This window comes from Oncorhynchus masou, chromosome 32, assembly GCF_036934945.1.
Source record: "Oncorhynchus masou masou isolate Uvic2021 chromosome 32, UVic_Omas_1.1, whole genome shotgun sequence".
NCBI lineage: Eukaryota > Metazoa > Chordata > Actinopteri > Salmoniformes > Salmonidae > Oncorhynchus > Oncorhynchus masou.
In genome coordinates, this window is record NC_088243.1 from 29,168,917 (window position 1) to 29,195,441 (window position 26,525).

Sequence of the window (26,525 nt, forward strand, 5' to 3'; positions counted from 1 at the left end):
CATAGGCCAAAATTAACAGCCATATCAACTCTATGTGAAGGAGATGTCGCACTGCATGAGGCAAATGGTACACACACCAGATACTGACTGGTTTTCTTTTTAAAAGGTATCTGTATTCCCAGTCATGTGAAGTCAATAGATTAGTACCTAATGGATTTATTTCAATTGTCTGATTTCCTTATATAACTCAGTAAAATCTTTGAAATTGTTGCATGTTGCGTTCATATTTTTGTTCAGAGTATTTGCACACAAATGTGTTTCCACCGTCATTTCCCGCATAATACATTTTACAGACACAAAAATATCCCACCATGTCGAAGGAACAAATTCTGTCAGCATTTATAAAATTACACCAAAACCTCCTGTTTCCATCACAACTATTGTGATTTGGTTTTATAAGGTATGACTTTCCTCCCATACAAACTGTGGATGAAAATATGGTTTGTGTCATTTACATATGTATATGCAAATTAAATAAGATGACAAAGGTAATAATGGTGCAAAATGAAAACAAAAAGCATGTAATAAGCCTTTTTTGTCGTGCATTACCTGAATGTTCAAAGGATGGAGCTGTGCCTGTGCTCTTTGTAAGTGTAACAGAATGCTAAGACTAGACAGAAAGAGGTTCTGATACAATAGGCTGGTTGCCGGGCACCCAGGCGGCTCTAATAAGGCGTTGTCATGTCGTGTTAATGAGCGCTGAAGCCTCTGCTAATCTCATTAGCCGTGGTGGGGCGAGGCGGCCCCTGATTTAACAGTTGTCACTACACCTTGACTGTGAGAGGCATGCGCCCCGCTGACTGACAGGTCTGTGGAGAGAGCAGTGTCTGGGGACCAGGGTGGTCTGCTGTGTGGTGGTGGAGAGGCTGTCAACAAATAGAGAGAGGATTGATGCAGGCCAAGTAGGAAAGATGTCCTCATGCAGTCAGTACTTCATTCCATGGTTAATTGTACAGCACTAAATTATAAATTGGTGCAGCCCATCCGTGAAAATACTTTTGTATCATTGTTTAAATGTCATGCAGAATCATATTGAGCAGTTATGGAATTTCCCAATGTACACATTGTGACTAACAGTGTTGAATTTCCTGCCTGTGCTGTAGGTGATGATGAGCAGAGTGACTGGTTCTTTGAGGGGGAGTGTGGAGCGGGGGGGATGGGCATTCCCAGCCTGCTGCCCAGCTGGGACCCAGATACTCCTCCTGTCCTCGAAGTACCAGACTCAGCTCCACCCACCTTCCTACAGCCTGCACGGCCCACTCAGAGAGGTGATGAGCTAATCAAAACGCTATACATAAAAATAAATATTTAACCTTTTTTATCTAGGCAAGTCAACAAATTCTTATTTACAATGACAGCCTACCCCGGCTAAACCCGGACGATGCTGGGACAATTGTGCGCCACCCTATGGGACTGTAGTGACGCCTCTTGCACTGAGATGCAGTGCCTTAGACCGCTACGCCACTCGGGAGCCCATTTACATTGTGAAATAACAGAAAACAACAGAAATGTCACTCTCTCCAGGTTCTGATTGGGTAACAGTGTGGTTTGGTGTTGCAGGTTACCATGCCCGTCTGAACCGGTTGCCTGGCGTGGCAGCCCGCTGCATCAGGAAAGGCCGGAGGAGGCTCCCCAGTAAGGTGAGGGCAGAGTAGAGTAGCACACTAGAAAAACATTCCTTGACAAACATTAATGGATACCAGGCTTTTAATGCATGTATTTAACAAGTTATGTGATATGTTCTAAAATACCACATTTTATGTGTTGCAGGACAACAGTATGTCAGTGTCTATGGAGAGAATGAAGCATTTCTCTCAGGACCCCTATCAATGGCTGCCTTCTATTGGAAAAAGAGACCGGAGCCAGGTATATTTGTGTTGAATGATTGAATAAGACATTTCATCTCTCTAGCCCTATTTTTGATGCGTCTGGGTGAACTCCTAACATCTTCTAAATGTGTTCCAGTTCAACCCTCTGTGTCCGTTACCTGTTTATCCCATTGACATGGTGCCAGACAGCTCCCATCGGAGATGCTCCTCTTCCATCTGTAAAACCAGGTAGGGGATGCACACAACACTCATTATTGTTGGCATGGTTAAACTCCGCCTCTCCTGGGCCTATTGGAGCCATTCAGCCCATTCCATTCTGAAGCTCAATATATTGACAGACGTGGTTAACTCTTAAATGAACCAGTCGCTAAACACAAGTCGTGATTTAACCGATGCATGCTGCATCAAAGTTTGTACCTCAGAGACATGTTCAATATGTGCGAGGGTGAGAACATTGACCAACTCCTCAGAGACAGGAGCTCAAAGTGTGACATCGTGACCTCCAGACTCAGGTGGGCATACAGATGACATCACATCAAGCAGCAGGGCTAACATGTTAAAGTTGTGCTCTGGTGCTATTGGCGTGGGCATTCATGGTCTTTAGAGTGAATGAGAGGAGTGGTGTCATAGAAGGTCATGTTAGGATGAGGACATGGGTAAGGCTGGAGAAAGACTTGTGTGATATTAGCCACATCCCCCATGAGACTAGCTAGCACAGTCAGGTACTGTATATGGGGCAAGCTTGACCCCTGGTCTATACAACAGACAACTCCTCACTGGGATATAAGACTCTGCTGAATAATAACTGATGTATTTTTCCAAGGTTGTCTTTCTCGAACATAGAATATATTCATGTTGAATCTTTGGTTTCCAGTGTTTCTGAAAACGCTAAAAAAAATATAAATAATTGCAGAAGTTTATCTAAAGAGTTTTGCTCAAAGCCTCTAGCTCCAAGTCAGCCCCTGTACTGCTGGATCTGCATGGCATGGGGATTGTTGAGGAGCTGAACAGCCCTCAGTCTGAGACTCTTCCTAGCATTGTTTCCAGTTCCACAGTGCCTATTTACAGAGCATTTTTTATTCTGTTTCAAGCTCTCTCTCCTGGGCTAGTTCAGAAAGCCCTCCACCATTTCTTGATGGGCAAAAACACGAATGCAATGAAAAGGCTAAACTTCTTAGATTTATTTTCTTAACTGGCTCTTTCTTCTCCACCTGAAAGGTTCCTTCAGATTCCAGTTTGAGGCCTTGTGAATACTAATTTCTATCTATTAAAAAGCCCTCATATCCCTACCATGCTCTCATTTGAATGCAGTCTCAGGGGAAGCCTCTTAATTCCTTTATAGAGGGATTCAAGACCCTTCACTTCAGAAAGTATAAATCATACTCCCAAATGAACGAGGGAGAGAGGGAGATTGACGAGTGGTGCTTCAGATGTGTCCCGTCGGACGGCACAAGCCTGAATCCATCTCCCCAAGCAGCTCAAATCCATCCTCCAGTGACTGTCCAGACTTACCCTGGACAGTCACTGGAGTTCACCCCCCTCCACAGTCACACCCCTAAACAAGTCACCCAACACATAAAGTGCCTCCGAATCAAATTTTATTGGTCACATCCACATATTTAGCAAATGTTATTGCAGGTGTATTTAAATGCTTGTGTTCCTAGCTCCAACAGTGCAGTAGTATCTAACAAGTCACAACAATACACAAATCTAAAAGTAAAAGAATGGAATTAAGAAATATCTAAATATTAGGATAAACAATGTTGGGTGGCATTGACTAAATATAGTATATACATACAGTTGAAGTGGGAAGTTTACATACACTTAGGTTGGAGTCATTAATACTCGTTTTTCAACCCCTCCACAAATTTCTTGTTAACAAACTATAGTTTTGGCAAGTCGGTTAGGACATCTACTTTGTGCATGACACAAGTCATTTTTCCAACAATTGTTTACAGACAGATTATTTCACTGTATCACAATTCCAGTGGGTCAGAAGTTTATACGCTAACTTGAATGTGCCTTTAAACAGCTTATAAAATTTCAGAAAATGTCATCATGGCTTTAGAAGCTTCTGATAGGCTAATTGACATCATGAGTCAATTGGAGGTGTATCTGTGGATGTATTTCAAGGCCGACCTTCAAACTCAGTGCTTCTTTGCTTGACATAATGGGAAATCAAAAGAAATTAGCCAAGACCTCAGAAAGAAAATTGTAGACCTCCACAAGTTTGGTTCATCCTTGGGAGCAATTTCCAAATGCCTGAAGGTACCACGTTCATCTGTACAAACAATAGTACGCAAGTATAAACACCATGTTACCAGGCAGCCGTCATACCGCTCAGGAAGGAGACACGTTCTGTCTCCTAGAGATGAACGTACTTTGGTGCAAAAACTGCGAATCAATCCCAGAACAACAGCAAGGACCTTGTGAAGATGCTGGAGGAAACCGGTACAAAAGTATCTATTTCCACAGTAAAAATGAGTCCTATATCGACATAACCTGAAAGGCCGCTCAGCAAGGAAGAAGCAACTGCTCCAAAACCGCCATAAAAAAGCCAGACTACGTTTTGCAACTGCACATGGAGTCAAAGATCGTACTTTTTGGAGAAATGTCCTCTGGTCTGATGAAACAAAAATATAATTGTTTGGCCATAATGACCATCGTTATGTTTGGAGGAAAAAGGGGGGAGCCTTGCAAGCCGAAGAACACCATCCCAACCGTGAAGCACAGGGGTGGCAGCATGATGTTGTGGGGGTGCTTTGCTGCAGGAGGGACTGGTGCACTTCACAAAATAGATTGCATCATGAGGAGGAAAATGGATATATTGAAGCAACATCTCAAGACATCAGTCAGGAAGTTAAAGCTTGGTCGCAAATAGGTCTTCCAAATGGACAATGACCCCAAGCATACTCCCAAAGTTGTGGCAAAATGGCTTAAGGTCATCAAAGTCAAGGTATTGGAGTGGCCATCACAAAGCCGACCTCAATCCTATAGAGAATTTGTGGGCAGAACTGAAAAGGTGTGTGCGAGCAAGGAGGCCTACACACTTGACTCAGTTACACCACCTCTGTCAGGAGAAATGGGCAAAATTCACCCAACTTATTGTGGGAAGCTTGTGGGAGGCTACCCAAAATGTTTGACCCAAGTTAAACAATTTAAAGTCAACGCTACCAAATACTAATTGAGTGTATGTAAACTTCTGACCCACTGGGAATGTGATGAAAGAAATAAAAGCTGAAATAAGTCATTCTCTCTACTATTATTCTGACATTAAAATAAAAAGTGGTGATCCTAACTGATCCAAAACAGGGAATTTTTCTAGGATTATATGTCAGAAATTTGAGATTAAGTGTATTTGGCTAAGGTGTATGTAAATTTCCGACTTCAACTGTATGAGATGAGTAAAGCAGTATGTAAACATTATTAAAGTGACTAGTGTTCCATTAATTAAAGTGGCCAGTGATTCCATGTCTATAAGGCAGCCGCCTCTAAGTTGCAGGGTTAAGTAGCCGGGTTGTACCCGGCTAGTGATGGCTATTTAACAGTCTGGTGGCCTTGAAATAGAAGCTGTTTTTCAATCTCTCAGCCCCAGTTTTGATGTACCTGTACTGACCTCACCTTCTGGATGATAGCGGGGTGAACAGGCCCTGGCGGTTGATGTCCTTGATGATCTTTTTGGCCTTCCTGTGACATCTGGTGCTGTAGGTGTCCTGGAGGGCAGGCAGTGTGCCCCCAGTAATGCATTGGGCAGACCGTACCACCCTCTGAAGAGCCCTGCGGTGGCGGGCGGTGCAGTTGCCATAACAGTCGGTGATACAGCCTGACAGGATGCTCTCAATTGTGCATCTGTTAAAGTTTCAGAGGGTCTTAGGGGGAAAGCCAAATTTCTTCAGCCTCCTGAGGTTGTAGAGGCACTGTTGCGCCTTCTTCACCACACTGTCTGTGTGGGTGGACCATTTCAGATTGTCAGTGATGTGTATGCTGAGGAACTTGAAGCTTTCCACCTTCTCCACTGCGGTCCCATCTATGTGGATAGGGGCGTGCTCCCTCTGCTGTTTCCCGAAGTCCACGATCAGCTCCTTCGTTTTGTTGACGTTGAGAGAGGTTATTTCCCTGGCCCCTCTCTGCCAGGGCCCTCACCTCCTCCCTGTAGGCTGTCTCGTCATTGTTGCCAATCAGGCCTACTACTGTTGTCGTCTGCAAACTTGATGATTGAGTTGGAGGCGTGTGTGGCCACACAGTCATGGGTGAACAGGGAGTACAGGAGTGGGCTGAGCACACACCCTTGTGGGGCCTCTGTGTTGAGTATCAGCGAAGTGGAGGTGTTGTTTCCTACCACTACCTTGGGGTGGCCCGTCAGGAAGTCCAGGACCCAGTTGCACAGGGCGGGGTTCAGACCCAGGGGCCCGAGCTTAATGATGAGCTTGGAGGGTACTATGGCGTTGAAGGCTGAGCGATAGTCAATGAACAGGATTCTGACGTAGGTATTCCTCTTGTCCAGATGGTGCAATGGCAATTGCATCGTCTGTGGATCTATTGGGGCGGTAAGCAAATTGAAGTGGCTCTAGGGTGTCAGGTAAGGTAGAGGTGATATGATCCTTAACTAGCCTCTCAAAGCATTTCATGACAGAAGTGAGTGCTACGGGGTATTTGTCATTTAGTTCAGTTAACTTTGCTTTTGTGGGTACAGGAATAATTGTGGACATCTTGAAGCAAGTGGGGACAGCCGACTGAGATAGGGAAAGGTTGAATATGTTCGTAAACACTCCAGCCAGCTTCAGAAAGTATTCACATCCCTTTACTTTTTTCATATTTTGTGTTTCAAAGTGGGATTAAAATGTATTTAAATTGTCATATTTGGTCAACGATCTACACAAAATACTCTGTCGAAGTGGAAATAAATTCTAACATTTATTACAAATGATAAGATAAATGTTCACCTCTGAGACAAAATATAATGAGAATCACCTTTGGCAGCAATTACAGCTGTGAGTCTAAGAGATTTGCACACCTGGGTTGTACAATATTTGCCCATTTATTCTTTGAAAAATTCTTAAAGCTCGTTGTTGATCATTGCTAGAAAGCTATTTTCAAGTCTTGCCATAGGTGTTCAAGACGATTTTTAAGTCAAAACGGTAACTTAACTAGGCCACTCAGGAACATTCACTGTCATCTTGGCAAGCAACTCCAGTGTATATTTGGCCTTGTGTTTTAGGTCATTGTCCTGCTGAAAAGTGAATTCGTCGCCCGCTGTCTGTTGGAAAGAAGACCGAACCAGATTTTCCTCTAGGATTTTGCACGTGCTTAGCTGTATTCTGTTTCATTTTATAAAATGTTTTAATATTTTCCCGAGTCCTTGCCGATGAGAAGCATACCCATAACATGATGCTATGAAGAGTGGTACCCAGTGGTGTATTATGTTGGATTTGCCCCAAACATAACACTTTGTATTCATGAAAAAAAACACGTTTTTCTATATTATGGAGTAACTACAATGTTGATTCATCCTCAGTTCTCACATCACAACCATTAAGCTCTGTTTTATTATCACCATTGGTCTCATGGTGAAATCCCTGAGTGGTTTCCTTTCTCTCTGGACACCTGTATCTTTGTAGTGACTGGGTGTATTGATACATCATCCAAAGCCTAATTAATAACTTCATCATGCTCAAAGGGATATTCAATGTCTGCTTTTTCCCCAAATAGGTGCCCTTCTTTCCAAGGCATTGAAAAACATCCCTCATCTTTTTGGTTGAGTCTTTGCTTGAAATTGACTTCTCAATTGAGGGACCTTACAATTATCTGTATGTTGTAACAGTTTTGACTTGCAGTTATTGTTTGTAGGGGTACCAGAGAAAATATTGACTTTGCCTTTTAGTTTGGGAGGGAATGAGTCCTGGCTGGTCCGTCAAGTCTACACCAATACAAAGGACTCATGTAAAAGTCAGTATGGACATACACTTTTCATAAATCCTTAAAACTTTGGAAATAACAAAAAAACAACGGTTCTTTTGTGTGGGTTGTATTACCAACATACACTGCTGAAAAAAATAAAGGGAACACTAGCATAACACATCCTAGATCTGAATGAATGAAATATTCTTATTAAATACTTTTTTCTTTACATAGTTGAATGTGCTGACAACAAAATCACACAAAAATGATCAATGGAAATCAAATGTATCAACCCATGGAGGTCTGGATTTGGAGTCACACTCAAAATTAAAGTGGAAAACCACACTACAGGCTGATCCAACTTTGATGTAATGTCCTTAAAACAAGTCAAAATGAGGCTCTGTAGTGTGTGTGGCCTTCACGTGCCTGTATGACCTCCCTACAACGCCTGGGCATGCTCCTGATGAGGTGGCGGATGGTCTCCTGAGGGATCTCCTCCCAGACCTGGACGAAAGCATCCGCCAACTCCTGGACAGTCTGTGGTGCAACGTGGCGTTAGTGGATGGAGCGAGACATGATGTCCCAGATGTGCTCAATTGGTTTCAGGTCTGGGCAACGGGCAGGCCAGTCCATAGCATCAATGCCTTCCTCTTCCAGGAACTGCTGACACACTCCAGCCACATGAGGTCTAGCATTGTCTTGCATTAGGAGGAACCCAGGGCCAACCGCACCAGCATATGGTCTCACAAGGGGTCTGAGGATCTCATCTCGGTACTTAATGGCAGTCAGGCTACCTCTAATGAGCACATGGAGGGCTGTGCGGCCCCAAAAGAAATGCCACCCCACACCATGACTGACCCACCGCCAAACCGGTCATGCTGGAGGATGTTGCAGGCAGCAGAACGTTCTCCACGGCGTCTCCAGACTCTGTCACGTCTGTCACATGTGCTCAGTGTGAACCTGCTTTCATCTGTGAAGAGCACAGGGCGCCAGTGGCGAATTTGCCAATCTTGGTGTACTCTGGCTAATGCCAAACGTCCTGCAGGGTGTTGGGCTGTAAGCACAACCCCCACCTGTGGACGTCGGGCCCTCATACCACCCTCATGGAGTCTGTTTCTGACCGTTTGAGCAGACACATGCACATTTGTGGCCTGCTGGAGGTCATTTTGCAGGGCTCTGGCAGTGCTCCTCCTGCTCCTCCTTGCACAAAGGCGTAGGTAGCGGTCCTGCTGCTGGGTTGTTGCCCTCCTACGGCCTCCTCCACATCTCCTGATGTACTGGCCTGTCTCCTGGTAGCGCCTCCATGCTCTGGACACTACGCTGACAGACACAGCAAACCTTCTTGCCACAGCTCACATTGATGTGCCATCCTTGATGAGCTGCACTACCTGAGCCATTTGTGTGGGCTGATGCTGGCTATTTAATTGGGAATTAAAGGGGAAGTGTCCAATTGGAAGGAGAAGCAGAGACGGTTCAGTCAAATTCGTCACAATGTGTGGGGTACAGAGATGAGGTAGTTATTCAAAAATCATGGTAACCACTATTATTGAACTCAGAATGAGTCCATGCATCTTATTATGTGATTTGTTAAGCATATACTCCTGAACTTATTTAGGCGTGCCATAACAAAGTGTTTCAATGCTTATTGACTGAAAACATTTAAGCTTTAACATGTTTTCAATACATGTTTTTAAATATCGTCAAACATCATTCCACTTTGACGTTATGGGCCCATTGTGTGTAGATCATTGACACAAAATCTAAATGTAATCCATTTAAATTCAGGTTGTAAAACAACAAAATGTGGGAGAAGTAAAGGGGTGTAAATACTCTCTGAAGGCACTGTACATGACACACACTTACTGGTGTATGTGTTATAACGCACGCACTCACACATGCACTCCCTTACATACATTTCATCAATATTCTTATATAGGGCATCAGCATGGTACTGACAGGGTGGGGATAATAGTGCTGTGTCTCTAACACAGAGCATCGATACTCAGATTTAGAAACTGTATTAAATAACACCTTGCTCATCACAAAGTTTACACTTCACATAATTGGATTCACTATATTTTCATTTATTTTGAGGAACTTATTCAAATGATCGATTCTTATCACTAAGCTCTGATGTATCTATGCCTTTTATTTACTTCAAAATACCCTTGAAAGTGTTTTGGTCTGTAAGGGAAGTATAAACATTAATCTTGAATCTTGCAGAGGTTAAAATAATGCTGCGTTAATAAAAACCTGTCATCTCCTGTTTTGGTAGAGTTGATGGCAACCATCAGGGATTTGATAGGAAGTGCTTTAGGCTGTATAGGACTCCATGTTATTTGTCCTAGTACGGCCGTGTGAATGGGCACAGTGAACAGTAGGATTTGGCTCTAACGTTCTGGGATGGTGGCCATGTTAAAATGCATAACTGCCTCCCACCTGAGCCGGCCGCACTTCGGTTATATCTATTGACTTTTTTTTATTTTCTAAATGACATTTGTGGCGCAAGATAAATCATAGTCTTACGCCACTCCTCTCCCAGTTTTCATTTTAATTGTGAGATCTCGGTGTCAGCAGTAAGTATATTGGTGTGAGTGGCCTATTGATTATTGATTTGGGGCTATTGATCGGCTTCCCAGGAGACTTTAATCATTTCTGATTCATTTGAATACCTCTATTCATCTTGAGATCCTGCTCACACCTGAAGTACTGTGTACCCTAATGAAAATAGGTGGCCATTTTGTTACCGCTGCCCCTCTTCTTTTGAGGTGTTCTTTTTAATTGATATATCTGCTTTTGGTTGTGGGCACCTCAATTACAATTGACCCTGTGTCACTTTTGTTTTATTCTTTCCCTAAGGGACCACGCTGCTTTTAAGAGTGTCTTTTTTGTTGTATGACCCATGTGACATGTAAAATGTATTGCTTAGACATTTTCTTGAATGTCCTCGATGTGTCTTTGCGAGAATTTAGTTCTTGTTCGTCTTCTTTATTGGGTTATTTTTCCATGGCTCAATACAGCTCTGCTATTCTTAGTTGGTGATCCCTAATTCAATGACTTTCCCTTCTTTCTGTGGGACTCTTCTAGTTTACCGTTACATTACATTGAAATGTTAAATGTTCCCATGTGCAAGGAAACAACTTTTCACCTGACTTTTTATCTGCGCATTTTGTAATGTTGCCATATACAGTGGGGCAAAAAAGTATTTAGTCAGCCACCAAATGTGCAAGTTCTCCCACTTAAAAAGATGAGAGGCCTGTAATTTTCATCATAGGTACACTTCAACTATGACAGACAAAATGAGAAGAAAAAAAATCCAGAATATCACATTGTAGGATTTTTTATGAATTTATTTGCAAATTATGGTGGAAAATAAGTATTTGGTCACCTACAAACAAGCAAGATTTCGGGCTCTCACAGACCTGTAACTTCTTCTTTAAGAGGCTCCTCTGTCCTCCACTCGTTACTTGTATTAATGGCACCTGTTTGAACTTGTTATCAGTATAAAAGACACCTGTCCACAACCTCAAACAGTCACAATCCAAACTCCACTATGGCCAAGACCAAAGAGCTGTCAAAGGACACCAGAAACAAAATTGTAGACCTACACCAGGCTGGGAAGACTGAATCTGCAATAGGTAAGCAGCTTGGTTTGAAGAAATCAACTATGGGAGCAATTATTAGGAAATGGAAGACATACAAGACTGATAATCTCCCTCGTTCTGGGGCTCCACGCAAGATCTCACCCCGTGGGGTCAAAATGATCACAAGAACGGTGAGCAAAAATCCCAGAACCACACGGTGGGACCTAGTGAATGACCTTCAGAGAGCTGGGACCATGGTCAGATGAAACCAAAATATAACTTTTTGGTAAAATTTCAACTCGTCTTGTTTGGAGGACAAAGAATGCTGAGTTGCATCCAAAGAACACCATACCTACTGTGAAGCATGGGGGTGGAAACATCATGCTTTGGGGCTGTTTTTCTGCAAAGGGACCAGGACGACTGATCCGTGTAAAGGAAAGAATGAATGGGGCCATGTATCGTGAGATTTTGAGTGAAAACCTCCTTCCATCAGCAAGGGCATTGAAAATGAAACGTGGCTGGGTCTTTCAGCATGACAATAATCCCAAACACCGCCCGGGCAACGAAGGAGTGGCTTCGTAAGAAGCATTTCAAGGTCCTGGAGTGGCCTAGCCAGTTCTCAATCCCATAGAACATCTTTGGAGGGAGTTGAAAGTCCGTGTTGCCCAGCAACAGCCCCAAAACATCACTGCTCTAGAGGAGATCTGCATGGAGGAATGTGCCAATGTCATAGTTGAAGTGTACCTATGATGCAAATTACAGGCCTCTCTCATATTTTTAAGTGGGAGAACTTGCACAATTTGTGGCTGACTAAATACTTTTTTGCCCCACTGTATATCTTGCAGGAAGATCACTTGCATGTATTGTGTGTTTTATCTGTCAAACTGCTTCTCTTAAACACATCTTAAACCCACTCTATTGCAAACCAATTTCCAAAATAGCTTTTTATTACACCTTTGAGTAAAATTGTTGCTGTGTTATCCCGCAGTGAGCTACTCAAACAGCTACAAATGATGCATAACAAGCCTGTTACCAGAGGCCTTTTGGTTCCATTTTTTAAATGAGTTGTCCCGTTTAGCATCCCTAATGAGCCAGCTAATGGTATTCTAATGTTTTATTAGCATGTGACTGAGTGTCTCTGTGGGCTCCATGTGGCCCCTGAGTGGTCCCTGCTCCTCAGCCTGTAGTCTGAGCCTTGGAGGGGAGGGGCCAGAGCCTTCCCTCCACAGGATCTCTCCCGCTAGGCTGCAGCCTGGGCCCCAGAGCACCTGCCCGATCAGGACTCTGTGTAATGAGGGGAGCGATGGAAGGATGGACTTCTATGCATAAAGACCAAATGCATCAGGGTATTACTTTTAATACCGCGGGCGTGCCTCGTGAAATAATGCGACGTTTAAGCACGGATCGATTTTGGAATTAAAAAGTTAGTTTGCAAAGATTTACTGTGGGGAGTTCAATGTCTGAGCTCTTTATCAGGGGCACAAATGGCTGGTTATGTGCTGTCCGACAGAGGGATTGTACGATTGAGGGATCGATAGGCGCGTGATTTACTAACTGGAGTACAGGTAATCAATAAGTATAAAAGTAAATGAAATATGCATTACTGGGATTTTATTAGAGTGGGGTAGCAGGGAGGGAATAACAGTCAAGCCATTTATTTTTATACCTATTGATTATACAACATAGACTTGGCTCAAAGCGTTCCACACACAGCTTTCTGCACCCTCTCCTGCAGTGCCGTCATGTGATTAATGGGTGTTGAGGTCATGGATGGTACATGCAGGCTGTTAAAAGGCAGCCATGACAGGACCCTATCCTATCTCAGCACATGTTTGACCAGGGAGGTTTATGTAGCTGACTGCTCAGGAGGAGACACCACGGTTAACAGGGGTCTGCTGTATTAATGTCTTCCTTTGTTGTTTTGTACTGCAGAGATTTCTTCTTTTTACAGATGCATCTTTACAGGTGCTTTCAACCAATAAACACTGTTGTCAAAGTGGATATAGTGTTGTGAAACGTGTGAGATAATACACCATTTCGTGGGCGATATCATGCACTGGCACTATATGAGCGCAGGCACACACACACACACACACACACTGAGTCAACTCATCACATCGCAGGCTCTTGGTAACGTCAGTCCCTCCCCCTCAGCCATGGTGGGGACCTTGACCTTAACTTTACATCCCAGTAATCAGGACTAGGAGGGGCTGTGGGGGGCCCTCCCCGTTTGGAGGCTACTGACATATGACACAGGAGGTCCACAGCAGGGGTACTTTGTTTAACTGGACCCGGCAGCGACAGACGCACAACCCCGACAACTCCTTCTTCCTCCGCTGATATTTTTTGTTAACGTTTCAACAAAACTCTGAACAAAATGGAACAAAATTCTGGTGATTCCCTCCAGTAAAGAAAAACAGTTTATACTATCTTTAACTACTTTTGGGTCCAGGGTTGGATATTCCCTTGCAGCAGTGTTCTAGAAACTTCTAACTTCTAACACTCATATTTTTATTTTCGACTCAAACAGAAAAGATAAATGAATAATGATTTGAAACAACCAAAGTGTTTTTATTTTATTTTGTCCTCACATTTCAGTATACAGATCCATAGAAATTGGAAAAGGATGGTCTTTGAATAATTTTGTCTGAGATTAATGTTACAGCTCTGTGTCTCTGACCTAGGCAGACTAACGTCCATCTGGGACTGCTGTGCACAGGGGACATCAAGAGGAGGAGGAAGACCACTGCTGTCTCTGTCACCACAACATCAGGTACCTGTCGCCATGACTACTGCACCTTTGACCTGTTTAACATTCACCTAACCTCTCATCGGGGCGCTTACTTTATTATACATCCTGCTGACAATACAGTAACTAATCCCCAAGACCACTTTCAGGTTAACAGAGTTTTTTTTTTTTTTAAACAGCAGACCAAAACATTGTGCTACTTGTACTACCCAACAAAAATGTACAATGCTTATCACATTTATATTAAAATAAATGGTTTAGAATATATATTTTTTTTAACTTTTACTTTAGATGATCCTTTATAACCACCAATATAGGATGCATGTGAATCACATCCATTAATATAGGAATATAGGATGCATGTGAATCACATCCATTAATATAGGAATATAGGATGCATGTGAATCACATCCATTAATATAGGAATATAGGATGCATGTGAATCACATCCATTAATATAGGAATATAGGATGCATGTGAATCACATCCATTAATATAGGAATATAGGATGCATGTGAATCACATCCATTAATATAGTATAGAATCACATCCATTAATATAGGAATATAGGATGCATGTGAATCACATCCATTAATATAGGAATATAGGATACATGTGAATCACATCTATTAATATAGGAATATAGGATGCATGTGAATCACATCCATTAATATAGGAATATAGGATGCATGTGAATCACATCCATTAATATAGGAGTATAGGATGCATGTGAATCACATCCATTAATATAGGAATATAGGATGCATGTGAATCACATCCATTAATATAGGAATATAGGATACATGTGAATCACATCTATTAATATAGGAATATAGGATACATGTGAATTCTTGAGTTTCTTACAAATAGTGTCTCCAGTATTTGTGAGACAGCAACATATTTACTGTTTATTAGCTGAGCGAAGAGTTCAGTCTTGACTAGTGTGTGCTGTTTTGTTGGCAGAACAGGGCTCTGTGGGCCTCCTGTCTGTCCTCCCATGTGGAAGTGGTCTGACTGAGTCTGAGGGAAGCAGACCGTATTGGAGGCGGCACCCTGCAGCAGCCCCCTCGTCCGTTTGGGCTCGTAGAGCTGCCTTTTTTCATTAGACTGATGGCTCCGGGCCTGGCGTCTTTACCGGATTGAAATTTGAATTGGTTTGTCCACCTCTTCTCCAAAGTCCCCTCTTCCTGCTCTGCTCCTGCAGCCGCTGTTTGTCATTTAAATAACAAATGCCGGTGGTTTCCTGATTTAGTGAGGGGCGCTGGCCTTTGATGTATATTGATATTGCCGCACAGTGCACTGTACCGGGATCCATCATTCATTTGGATAAAAGAGGTGGAATTTAAAACCAGCCAATGCTTTACTGGGATACAGATTGCATCCATTTATTGCACTGAGTGATGGAACGGCCAGCGACTCTGTCCTTCACCTCTCCAGTGCTCAGCCACTTCCCATAAAACTAAAAAAAGATTCAAAAAGATTCACCCCTGGCCCTTAAAGACCCCTCATATTCTCCATGTTATTCACCATGTAGAGGCAGGCATGGGGATCCCTCAACATCCCCCCCCCCCCTCCCCAGGAGAGATATGCAGTTAACATCACATCCAGCTGCTGGAACTGAAACATTATGTTCAACAGAAGAAAATATTGTAAACATAGAAGCCAAATAAAATCACCAAAGGATACATTTCCCACTCAATATAAAGAAGTAGACTTGGTGCAGGCAACTCGATCTGGTGCAAACAGGCAACTCGATCCAGAATGTAAAACGTTCTCAATAAATAAGAACTATTATTAAGAGGCAGATTTTTTAAAACTCTTAATAGGCCTAATGAAAGTTATTACCATATTCACAATCGTTTTGAAGTTTAATGCTTAAGTTTACAGTATTTCCCCATGTCCCTGTACCAAATAGTTTTTCCTGGTTCTGGAGTCTGATGCCCCCGTACCAGAGTGATTTATCATGCAGGGAATGGTCATCCAATGGAAGTTTCTGCGGCTCCTACTGCTCTGTATAAATCTTTACTTTGGCGCCCTGCTACAGTATTCCACGCCTCTACTTTGTCATATCACAGAAGCCAGGAGATACACATTGGCTCCTAAATGCATTTGCAGTTTATTTGTAGAAATAGTAATAGGTATTCTCATTATAGCTGGAATGAACTATTCTTCATGCACATTTATTTTCTTTCATAGTTTATCATTCAAATGCGTTTTCTTCCTTGAATTTGCAAGAATTCCTTTAGACATATGTAGTTTTTTTGGTCTTTTTTTCCCCAGTGTAGAAGAGTTTTGGAAGTGAGTTTGTTGTATTGTGGTTGATTTTAAACTCTGTAATTAGTAGTGAACATGGCCTGTAGCTGGAAGTGTCTCCCAGGGTTCCTGAGGGTATTGCTGAGATGGTACCTAGCTGTTGCTGTGTCCTCCATCTTTACACGCTTAGCACTTACCAGCTCAAGTGTTGAAGCTGGCTGTGAATGAACTTATCAACCCAGGTATCTGTTTGTATAGGACGACCACTCCACTTGTCAGGCTCAAATTGAATATTAAATACACTTCTCACTACCATCAATCCAACAATAGAAGAAGACCACATCCCGCCAACAAAAACTGAACGGAAAATGCAAATACCTGGTTTCAATGTGTGACCGATGACATCACCACGAGTCATTTGCTTAGGATCCGTTCTACAGAATGTTAAAAAGTGTCATTTTCACATTGTGTAGACACTGTCCCTTTAAGCTGCGTACTGTGTTCAGATCTCAACCTCAATTCTAGATTTAAGAAATCTGATCATTGCGGGAGACATTTATTGACTTTTTACTACATACATTTTGAAAAAGAAAATTAAGAAAATGTTTCAATGTACACTATTCCAAGAAATATACCTATGTTGGGCATGTTTCATTTGGTTAATCTACGTTCAGAGTAAAAGAGAATTCATTGTATGCATTGGCAGGGATAAATCAGTCAGTATAAAGGTCCTGATGGATTTTAATACCCTCTGCTTGTTTCACATGCCGACTAATTAATTATTCAAATGTCCCCCTCCCCCACTGTAGTGCACAGTGCACTTCATTTGAAATTAGGGACGAGGGCTGATAATAAGCACTAACTCACACACTCATACAGTGCACCCTTTTTAAAGAAGCTAGTACATGTGTCCTGACTGTACGTCGCAGTTTGATTTGAAGTTGCATTGTTTTCTATCCATTTTACATTTGTTTAAATGATTGGTTTCCTCAAACCATTTATTACATCATTTGCCGGCAACCAACATTTGTGTACATCACCCTCCTTCAACCTTGGCAGCTGCTTGGCATGTAACTTAGCAACCTTACATTCTATCATGGGACCCAAGTGGATGCCCATGGTGGGTCCAGCCCCCAACCTCCCAACCTCCCTGTGTGGCGCCCACGTCCCTGCCTCTCCATCTCTGTGTGTCTCCTTGGTGGAGCCGGAGCAGGGCTGTTGTGTGACAGATCACCTGCGTCTGAGACCCTGCATGTTCCTGCCCGCCGGTCCGGCCTCCTCTCATTAATGCCCAGGTTGGTGCGACGGCTGTATGGCAGCACAAGACAAATAACGCCAGCACTCAGCCATCACTTCTGCTGACAGAAATGCAGCCCAGCGCACTATTTCGCCCTCTACCGCTCCACTCTGCTCCCCTCAGTTACCCTGTCGTGTCCTTCAAAAACCCACCTGCCCCTGCCACTAGCACCGCTCCACCAAAGTTTCAGGGTAGAGTCGCTGGCTGCTGTGTGGAGGTGAATACTCATGAGTCCTCACAGTTTGGTTAAAGGTGTTTTGGTGGGGGACTTGATTTTCCTGTTGCTTCACATGTATCACAGAAAACAAAATGTGATCATATGGATGATTGTTTTCTTCATTGAGCTGCCGTCCTTTACTGGTTCTTCTATGTTCAGTTCTGCATTACAGGACCACACTGCACTATTACAGAGTAGCTGGTTTGAACAGTCAGGTACTAGTAGTGTTTAAGTGTTCCAGCCCTCTTCTGAGGGATTTGATTTGAATGTCCTCCTGTGGTCCAGTGAAATGGATGGAGCCTGGAGTGTATGGGAGAAATGCACAAAGGCTAATGATTAAAGGCCCATTCAGTGCTGTTCATTTAACTGTGAGAATCAGCAGACCCATTACTGTCAATGTGTAATTAGCTGATTAATAAACAGGGGAGGGGAGGGGAGGGAATGGCTCCAGGAAGTGCTGTAATGATTGTTTCTGAACAGCCTCACATGAGAGGTTGTTAAGTTGCCAAGATGGTTCCATTCACTCCACCCATTATTGCACAAAACAAATGCATGTAATTCTCACATGGACTCAAAATCTTTGCTTTGTATCATTTTTATTGACCACCACAGTATCTCATATTAGATGTTGTTATCTAGGTAACATATTTCACAGTGTATGTTTCAGGGGGACTGAGACATTTATTCATGGAAAGTCAATGATTTGTTTTTATTAATGAAATAAACAATACTGAAAAAAACATTATTGATGAAATATCACTACTGATAAAAGTTACAATTAAATAGTATAGTATTCCGCATGATCAGTCTTTCAGTGGATACACTGTCGTCTGTTCCCAAGGCATTATCAAGTAAGGGGGAAAAAACAACGGAATTTGTATTCATAACTTTGACCGTGTTTAACCTGAGATGTCCAAGTGTTTGGGCTCAACCACAGCAACAGTTAGTCATCATTCCCTCCAGAAATATTAATCAATTATCTAGCCCGCCGGATGAGTTTGGGGAAGAAGTCATCTGGAAAGAGGCACAAGCAGATATAATGGGAAAGAGCAAAAGCACATGCCAGTGAATGCTGTAATGCCTAATCCTTTGAGACAACCCAGAGCCACAATGTCACTTCTAGTTCCTGTGTCCTCTGCTCCTACTCTACCTCACAAAAAGTCTGTGTGACTGCCACTAACTTCTGGAGAGACCAACACAGATTGATTTATTAACGTAAAGTAGGAAAGGAGAGCAGATATTAGAAAGTGCAATTGTTTTAGAGTTCTTTTTTACTACAGTGTAAATTGGCTCGTGAAGTGTTTCAGATATTTCCCCTCCCTCCAACTCTTTGAACGTATTGAGACAGAATGGCTAAATAAGTGAGGAGGATGAAGATGGTGAGAATGAAGTTGCTTTGAGTCAAGATTTTCAGTTAAATGGTACTTCACAACAGCCACACAATTTCTCACAGAAGTAGATCATGTTCAATGGGAGAGTTTTAACCATAGGAGAATCAGATTGCCCTTCTAACAACCGTGGCCACTAGGTATATGAGGCCAAATAGGATTGAGATCGCTTGAACAATACATAATTAACTATTAGGCCATATGATAACTGTAGATTTATAGTGATAATGCATTCATGTAGATAAAATGAAGAACCGTCTTTGAGTTCTAAATTCAAAAGACAAGTTAACATTTATTTGTGTGTCCTTCTACTCTGCAGCATGCATCCCCTTCCATAAAGATGACCTGGGAGAGGACACCTCCACCTCCTCCACCTCTCTGAGCATGGAGTCTGCAGGCCCTGGGCCCTCCACGTCTGACAAGCAGGACTTCATCAAGCCTGGGACTTTATTCAGACCTAGCCCCCAGAGGGAGCAGGAGCAGGACTGAGGGGGAGAGAGAGAGGGAGAGAGCGAGAGAGAGGGAGAGCACCCCATTGCTCTCTGAATCAGCATTGTGCTGCTGGATCAAGTCTTTTCCATCTAGCATTTAAAGGATGAATAATGTTAATGCAATCAAGCCCAGTTAATCACTCCGTAGCCAGCCATTTCCTTGAAGAGCCTCCTCGTCTTGCTACTCCAGACTGCAGCACCAGCCAGGCACCGCCTCCTGTCTCTACAATACACAGTCTGCAGGCCACCTGCCCATTACTCAGGCCCAACAATTATGTCTTCTTTGAGTTGCCTGGCATTTGTCAGCAGGGACACTGAAATGATGGTCAGGGAGGGTTGAGTGGTTGGGGGTCTGCTCTGCTGAAAGCCTGGGAGAAGTGGGACCAACAGGTCTGCTCTGCTGAAAGCCTGGGAGAAGTGGGACCAACAGGTCTGCTCTGCTGAAAGCCTGGGAGAAGTGGGACCAACAGGTCTGCTCTGCTGAAAGCCTGGGAGAAGTGGGACCAACAGGTCTGCTCTGCAGCGTATGTAGCAGCTGACAGATAGGAGAACATCAAAATGTTCTGCTACCTCATGCTGGTACCAGGTTCAGAGAGGTGACCACCGAGAGAGAGCGGCACAAAGAACAGGTCTCCTATTAGCATGGATTGGAAAAGCTACACTGGCTACAACGTCTCTCATTAGCACAACAGAGAGGGGCTGTGGCTGCGCTCCTCGGAGGGGCCTCTTTGTTCTCCTCAGCTCACCTTCCTTATTCAAATTTCATAACACATTCAAGTTCAAGGCAAGTCGCACAATCCGTTTTCAAAACCCTGTTTTTTTTGTGGAAAGCGGTTGTTTTGTGACTGACTGGGCTAATGTTGAGAGTGTGTTGAAAGTCAGGTGGAGAGGGATGGGGGAGCAGGAGAGGAGGGTAAATAACAGTAATCTCCACCGTGTTTTAAGTAGCACACAAAGAGGAACCCTGGTGTCTCTAGCTAGCTGTGAGGCTGGGCTGTGACTGTCTGCCCTGACATTACCTGGCATTCCCTGGCCGCCCGCCCACAGCAGATAAATGGGCAGTGCCAGGGGCACAGAGAGATCAGTGTGGTAGCATCATGATAGCATACACTCACCATCCAGTACAGGGCTCAGGAGTCCCTGCATTAGAGAGCAGAGGGTTTACTCCTGGATGCCAGCGAGATCAGTGATAATGAATAACTGTAAGAGAATGAGAGGACAGCTTTCCCTACTGACTCCGCTCCCTCAGTGGTTTTATATCACACGGCCCAGTCACATGAGCCCAGTCACACTCACTCTAACCAACATTGTTCAAGCTCTTCAGAGATGAGACAAGGTAGTGAGTTATGTGGAACATTTTATTTTTATGCAAAAGAATCAAGTGATACATTGATTTATCAGTGGTATGATTTAGGAAACCACTCTTTATGAACTATATTTGGCTAGATAACTATGTCACTAATGCAGTATGATTATAATCTTGGAACATTTTCATTGGTCATTGTGCACAGTAAATACATAGCTATTTTTCAAAGCTTTAGAAACAATATTAAAAAAATATTAGGTGCAGATAACACTTCTGTGGAATAGTCACAGTTTTATAAATTAGTGTGAGATATAGATCTGCAGTGATCCTTTTGAGAAGGTGCTAGCTGACGTTTTAGAAATGCTGTGTGTGTATACTCATCTAAATGGATGCCTCTCCCAAGACATCCTGCTACAGGAATCTGTCAGTCTGCAGACAGACAGAAATAACCTCCACCCTCAGACCGCCAGCTCCATCCTGAAGAGAACACATCAGTGGGTACCTGAACACAAGAGAGAATACTCAGCTTCTCAAGGAACCATAGCACTGTTGGATAAGAATATTACATGTCATACAAAAATATGCTAATGTTAAAGGATATTGTGAGTCAGAGCTTTTGCTAGATCAGCTCTGTTTTAACAAGTGCTTGGTCTTTCCTGGAGAGGTCCCTTTCCCTAATGCCTTATCCGTCACTCTGTGTTTTGGTGCCAAAGAAATTGACAGATGGGAAGGAATGTTCAGATCAAGTTTCGTCAATTGCAGGGGGAATGCCTTACCTGGCTTCCTCCATAGTAATTTGTGTTCACCATGATGTGATGTCTCAGCCAGCCCCCCTCCAAAATGAATTTCCAATGGCCATGCAGACAGGAAGTGGGGAGAGAGAGCGTTACGTGCACCCAGTCAATTGCCCTGTTACAGTTAAGGAATCCAGCGGGCTGGTACCACTCATATTTCATCCTGGGTAAAGATTACCTGTCAGGCCCACGGGAGATGTATTGATCTGTTTTCCTTTTTCCGGCAGCAATCACCTGACAAAGGCACCTAGGAGGCGAGTGAATGAGTGATGCCCAGTCCGTCTCCTCCAGTGGGAGACTTCCAGGCCGTGTCCACTGAAAAGGGGATGGGACGGGATGGGGGGATGAGGAGACATAATGTAGTCATAAACTCTGCATGAACCTACTCTCTGAACAAGCAGGGAAGGCTCATTCCTCCATCCCTGTAGGTCAGAGGTCATTTGTGAACACGCTGTTTGGGCCGCTTTTTAATTTTAATATTGTTTTTGTTATGAATTGCATTTGTAGATGGTTGATGGCAGAAACACAGATACAGCATGTGTTGATTGCTAACACATCTGTGGTATCTGGTTACCGCAGTTCAGTCCCTGCTGACAAATGTAGATGTTGTGGGTCATAATGGTTGGCTCTGGTGAAATAACCTCTGTCAATGACATCAGTGATCCAGTCAGTCAATAGGAAGTGTTCTATTCAGAGGTGATCTGTTAAAGATGAGAAAACAACTGTATATTTTGTTTCTGTATGTCTGGGCACTCTTATCCATAAGTTCCAAGCACTCTGTTCACAGGATCTCCTGAGTTAGTGATGATGGTACTGCACTATCAAGGGTCAATACTATTGTACATTATCCGTCCTGTATTTCTTGGCTGCTTGAATAGACTGATATTTTTTGCATGGATTGTCAGAATGTTGATATACTCTATGAAACCTTAAACATAAACATAGTGTTCATTTCATTGGACTCATATTGTATGATATAAAATATGAAAGGTCCATCCATAGATGTAGATCCTGGTATATAGATATGCATTTATTATGGCATCTTCATGACTTCTAAGTGCTAGATACTAGATATACCGTGATAGACAGAATGACGAAACTGTCTTGATTATATTTGTAGTTTTATTACAAGGATTTTAAACTATTGTCGTAGGCAGCTATCCCATATGACTAATAGCATCTTATCTTGTAAGCTGTTATGTTTATATTTGCGTAATTGCTTTGCAAATGATCTAAGGAGGATTATTTTTATTCTGTCCTTAGAAAGCCTGCACTGTGTGTTTGTCGTTCTGTCGATGTCAGAAATACATTACAGTATTTATGTAGTTGCTAGATAAACTTAATATAGTATACAGTATTTATGCCCAACTTTCCATACCATGATTTCATTTAATGTTAAATTAACATTAGGAAAGTTAAACATATTAGTACATTATGAATCATTAATCATGTACCCATGTGTATTTTTATCACTGTGTGTCTTCAATATTCAATGTCCATGCCTTTCAAATATATTTATCCCAAAGGCTGTAACTGTGTGTGTTCAATACATGCATTTTAGTGTTTGGGATCTGGGATGATGTCTCTGGGAATTCATTTTCACCTGAAGCAAAATGATTCACTTGGTTCTGAAAAACATATTTGGACACTTTTCTGTCCTTATTATTGATCTCTGACATGTTTGTCACAACAGGAAGGACTAACTATTTGTAAAACCCCCCCCCAGTCTGCCCATCGCTCTCGTCACTGTTAATTGAACAGTGGCTCCTAGATTGCTGTGACAGAGGAACACTCTGTAGGATTGTTGTGGAGCTTATCGATACTGTAGGTCCCCCGCTGTTAGTTAATCTTGTCTGGATGGTGAAGGAGTCGCAGCAGCCACTTTGCCATGTGTTGAGAGTCGAGCAATTCTCTCTGCTGCTCACCAGTGGTCCAGTGTTACAAATCACATCATCAGCTGTCTGAGCACCCACAGCCACCTCTTCTCCAGCAGATTCATGGCCAAATGGAGGAAAAATCAATGGTTTCCTCTCCTGCTCTGTCATGTTTAGGAGTTTGATGTTTTCCCTATCCTGCTTTCTCCTCCCAGCTCTCGGAGTGAAAGTAGTGTTTGAACACACTGACAGTGACTAAGTAGATTCTCTCCGTTCTCCCAACCCAGCTAACAATTCTAAGGAGAGAGAGAACGTTTTTGTAGTCTTACCCGTAATGTTCCCCTAATGTTTGAGTGTTCAGTTAGTGGAACATTCTATCTATGCTAGCAAACATCTTCTGAGAGCCTTTTAAGCATGTTTTGGTGTTTAAAGTTAGGAGAGCATTTGCTTAATGTCAAGCTGAATTTATCTAGAACGTGGTTACAATGTTCTCAAAATATACAACATAAATGTTCGAAACACATTTAAAACTTCTTGAAGCTAGGGGGCACTATTTTTATGTTTGGAAAAATAACGTTCCCAAAGTAAACGGCCTATTTCTCAGGACCAGATGCTAAAATATGCATATAATTGACAGATTAGGATAGAAAACACTCTAAAGTTTCCAAAACTGTAAAAATATTGTCTGTGAATATAACAGAACTGATATTGCAGGCGAAAGCCTGAGAAAAATGCAATCAGGAAGTGACTCTTATTTTGAAACCCCTGTGTTCCTATGCATCCCTATTGCTCATTGAAAGGGATATCAACCAGATTCCCTTTTCTATAACTTCCCTAATGTGTCAACAGGCTTTAGACATAGTTTCAGGCTTTTATTTTGAAGAATGAGCGTGAACGACCACATTGCGTAAGTGGACAGGTGGGCACTCAGAGTGATTTGTGCGCAAAAGAGAGAGGCGGCCATTGTTAGTCCCGGTCCTAGTGAAAAGCCAACTGTCCTGGTTGATATATTATCGAATAGATATTTGAAAAACACCCTGAGGGTTGATTATAAAAAACGTTTGATATGTTTCTGTGGACATTATGGATATCATTTGGAATTTTTGTCTGCGTTGTTGTGACTGCTCTTTCCTGTGGATTCCTGGGCATAATGCACCAAACTAAAGGAGGTATTTGGATAGAAAAAATGTAACAAAAGGAACATTTGTTGTCTAACTGGGAGTCTCGTGAGTGAATACATCCAAAGATCATCAAAGGTAAACGATTAATTTGATTGCTTTTCTGATTTTTGTGACCAAGTTACCTGATGCTAGGTGTACTTATTATTTTGTCGAGCAATCGATACATTTACACAAACGCTTGTATTGCTTTCGCTGTAAAGCATCATTTCAAAATCTGAGATGACAGGTGGATTAACAAAAGGCTAAACTGTGTTTTCCTATATTGCACTTGTGATTTCATGAATATGAATATTTTCGAGTAATATTATTTGACTGTGGCGCTATGCTATTCAGCGTTGTTGATGACAATTCTCCCGGATCCGGGATGGGTGGTTCTTAGAGAAAGTTGCAAGAACCTTCCTGTGTCCAGTTTTCTGTGGGTTAGGAGAATATTCCATCAACGATGCATCAAACACACACAGAACATGGTTGCCATGTTCTCAGAATGTAAGATATTAATGTTCTAGAAGATTTTAACGGTCGATATTAATGTTTCATGGGAACGTTCCAAGAACATTTCTGTGTATCAGGTTTCAGGGTGTGGCCTGGTGGTCCCAACGAAGAAGAAAAAATTGTAATTAAACATTATGCCTTGTTACTGTTGCCAAGCCCATCAAGGCCCTGATTGGTGAACCACTGATCCATTCACAGCCCTTTTTGTCTGTTGGCAAGGTTAGGGATACTCACACACAAAGTGCTTTTAACATACAGTGTTTTCAATGTACATATTTGGCATAATTTGACTATTCTCTCATCATTGATTTAATACTTTACTTATTTAAAATAAAATTTAAGGGCTTTCTGTATAGTTGGTGGGGCATGTTACCCTGTTTTAATGATACTTCTGATTCACAATAGTCAATAAAAATACATTTTGAGTGTACTTTTAACAGAGCTGAGATTTACTTCAAAGTGCATGCACCCTATTGCTTACAACTATCAAGTTGGTTCAGAACAACACGTGCTGATGGAGGAGGATTAGGGTTTCTGCTGGACAGGGCCTAACTATCCTGGGCCAATAAGCACATGCCCTAGAGATATCCCTTATTGGTACAGTGGTTCAGGTGTTGGTCATTGGTGTTGGTGACCTGGGTTAGAGACCCACTAGGGGAGTCACACTACTCACATTCTTAGCAATTTACACTGAGTGTACAACACATTAGGAACACCTTCCTAATATTGAGTTGCACCCCCTTTTGCCCTCAGAACAGCCTTAATTCACCAGGGCATTGTTTGAGGTGTCAAACTTTCCACAGGGATTCTCTGTTAAAAGTACACTAACATATTTGATTGATCATAGTGATTCAGGAGTATCATTAAAACAGGTTAATATGCCCCACTAACATTCGACAACTATACAGAAACACTTCAATTGCTGAAGTAAGTAAATCAAATGAATGATGAGAATAATCAGATTAACTGATATCTGACACGGGCATGGCGGTGTTCGAGGATGATCAGAGTAGCATGAACCAAGAGGTTGTGAGTTCAAATCCAAGTTGAGGACATGTTGAATAATAACTACTGTAGAAATGTAATCATGTATGTCAAATATGTAAGTTAAAAGCACCTTGCCAACAGACAAAGAGCTATGAATGGATACATTATTCACCAATCAGGGCCTT

The 26,525-nt window shown here is 42.4% G+C and overlaps 1 protein-coding gene across 4 annotated transcripts in view; it reads left to right on the plus strand.

Annotated features, from left to right (window-relative positions):
* LOC135525875 (G patch domain-containing protein 2-like) overlaps positions 1-23,383 on the plus strand; it is a 37,053-nt gene extending 13,670 nt beyond the window's left edge. For 2 of the 4 annotated variants that reach the window (XM_064953818.1, XM_064953819.1), the window contains exons 4-9: positions 1,104-1,268; positions 1,561-1,640; positions 1,771-1,866; positions 1,966-2,057; positions 13,996-14,084; positions 19,535-23,383. In XM_064953818.1, coding sequence (XP_064809890.1) covers positions 1,104-1,268; positions 1,561-1,640; positions 1,771-1,866; positions 1,966-2,057; positions 13,996-14,084; positions 19,535-19,704 — 692 coding nt within the window. In that variant the 3' untranslated portion in view covers positions 19,705-23,383. The remainder of the gene's footprint in view (positions 1-1,103; positions 1,269-1,560; positions 1,641-1,770; positions 1,867-1,965; positions 2,058-13,995; positions 14,085-19,534) is intronic. The other 2 variants (XR_010453216.1, XR_010453217.1) reach the window with 2 other exon arrangements.
* Positions 23,384-26,525: the final 3,142 nt, after the last annotated feature.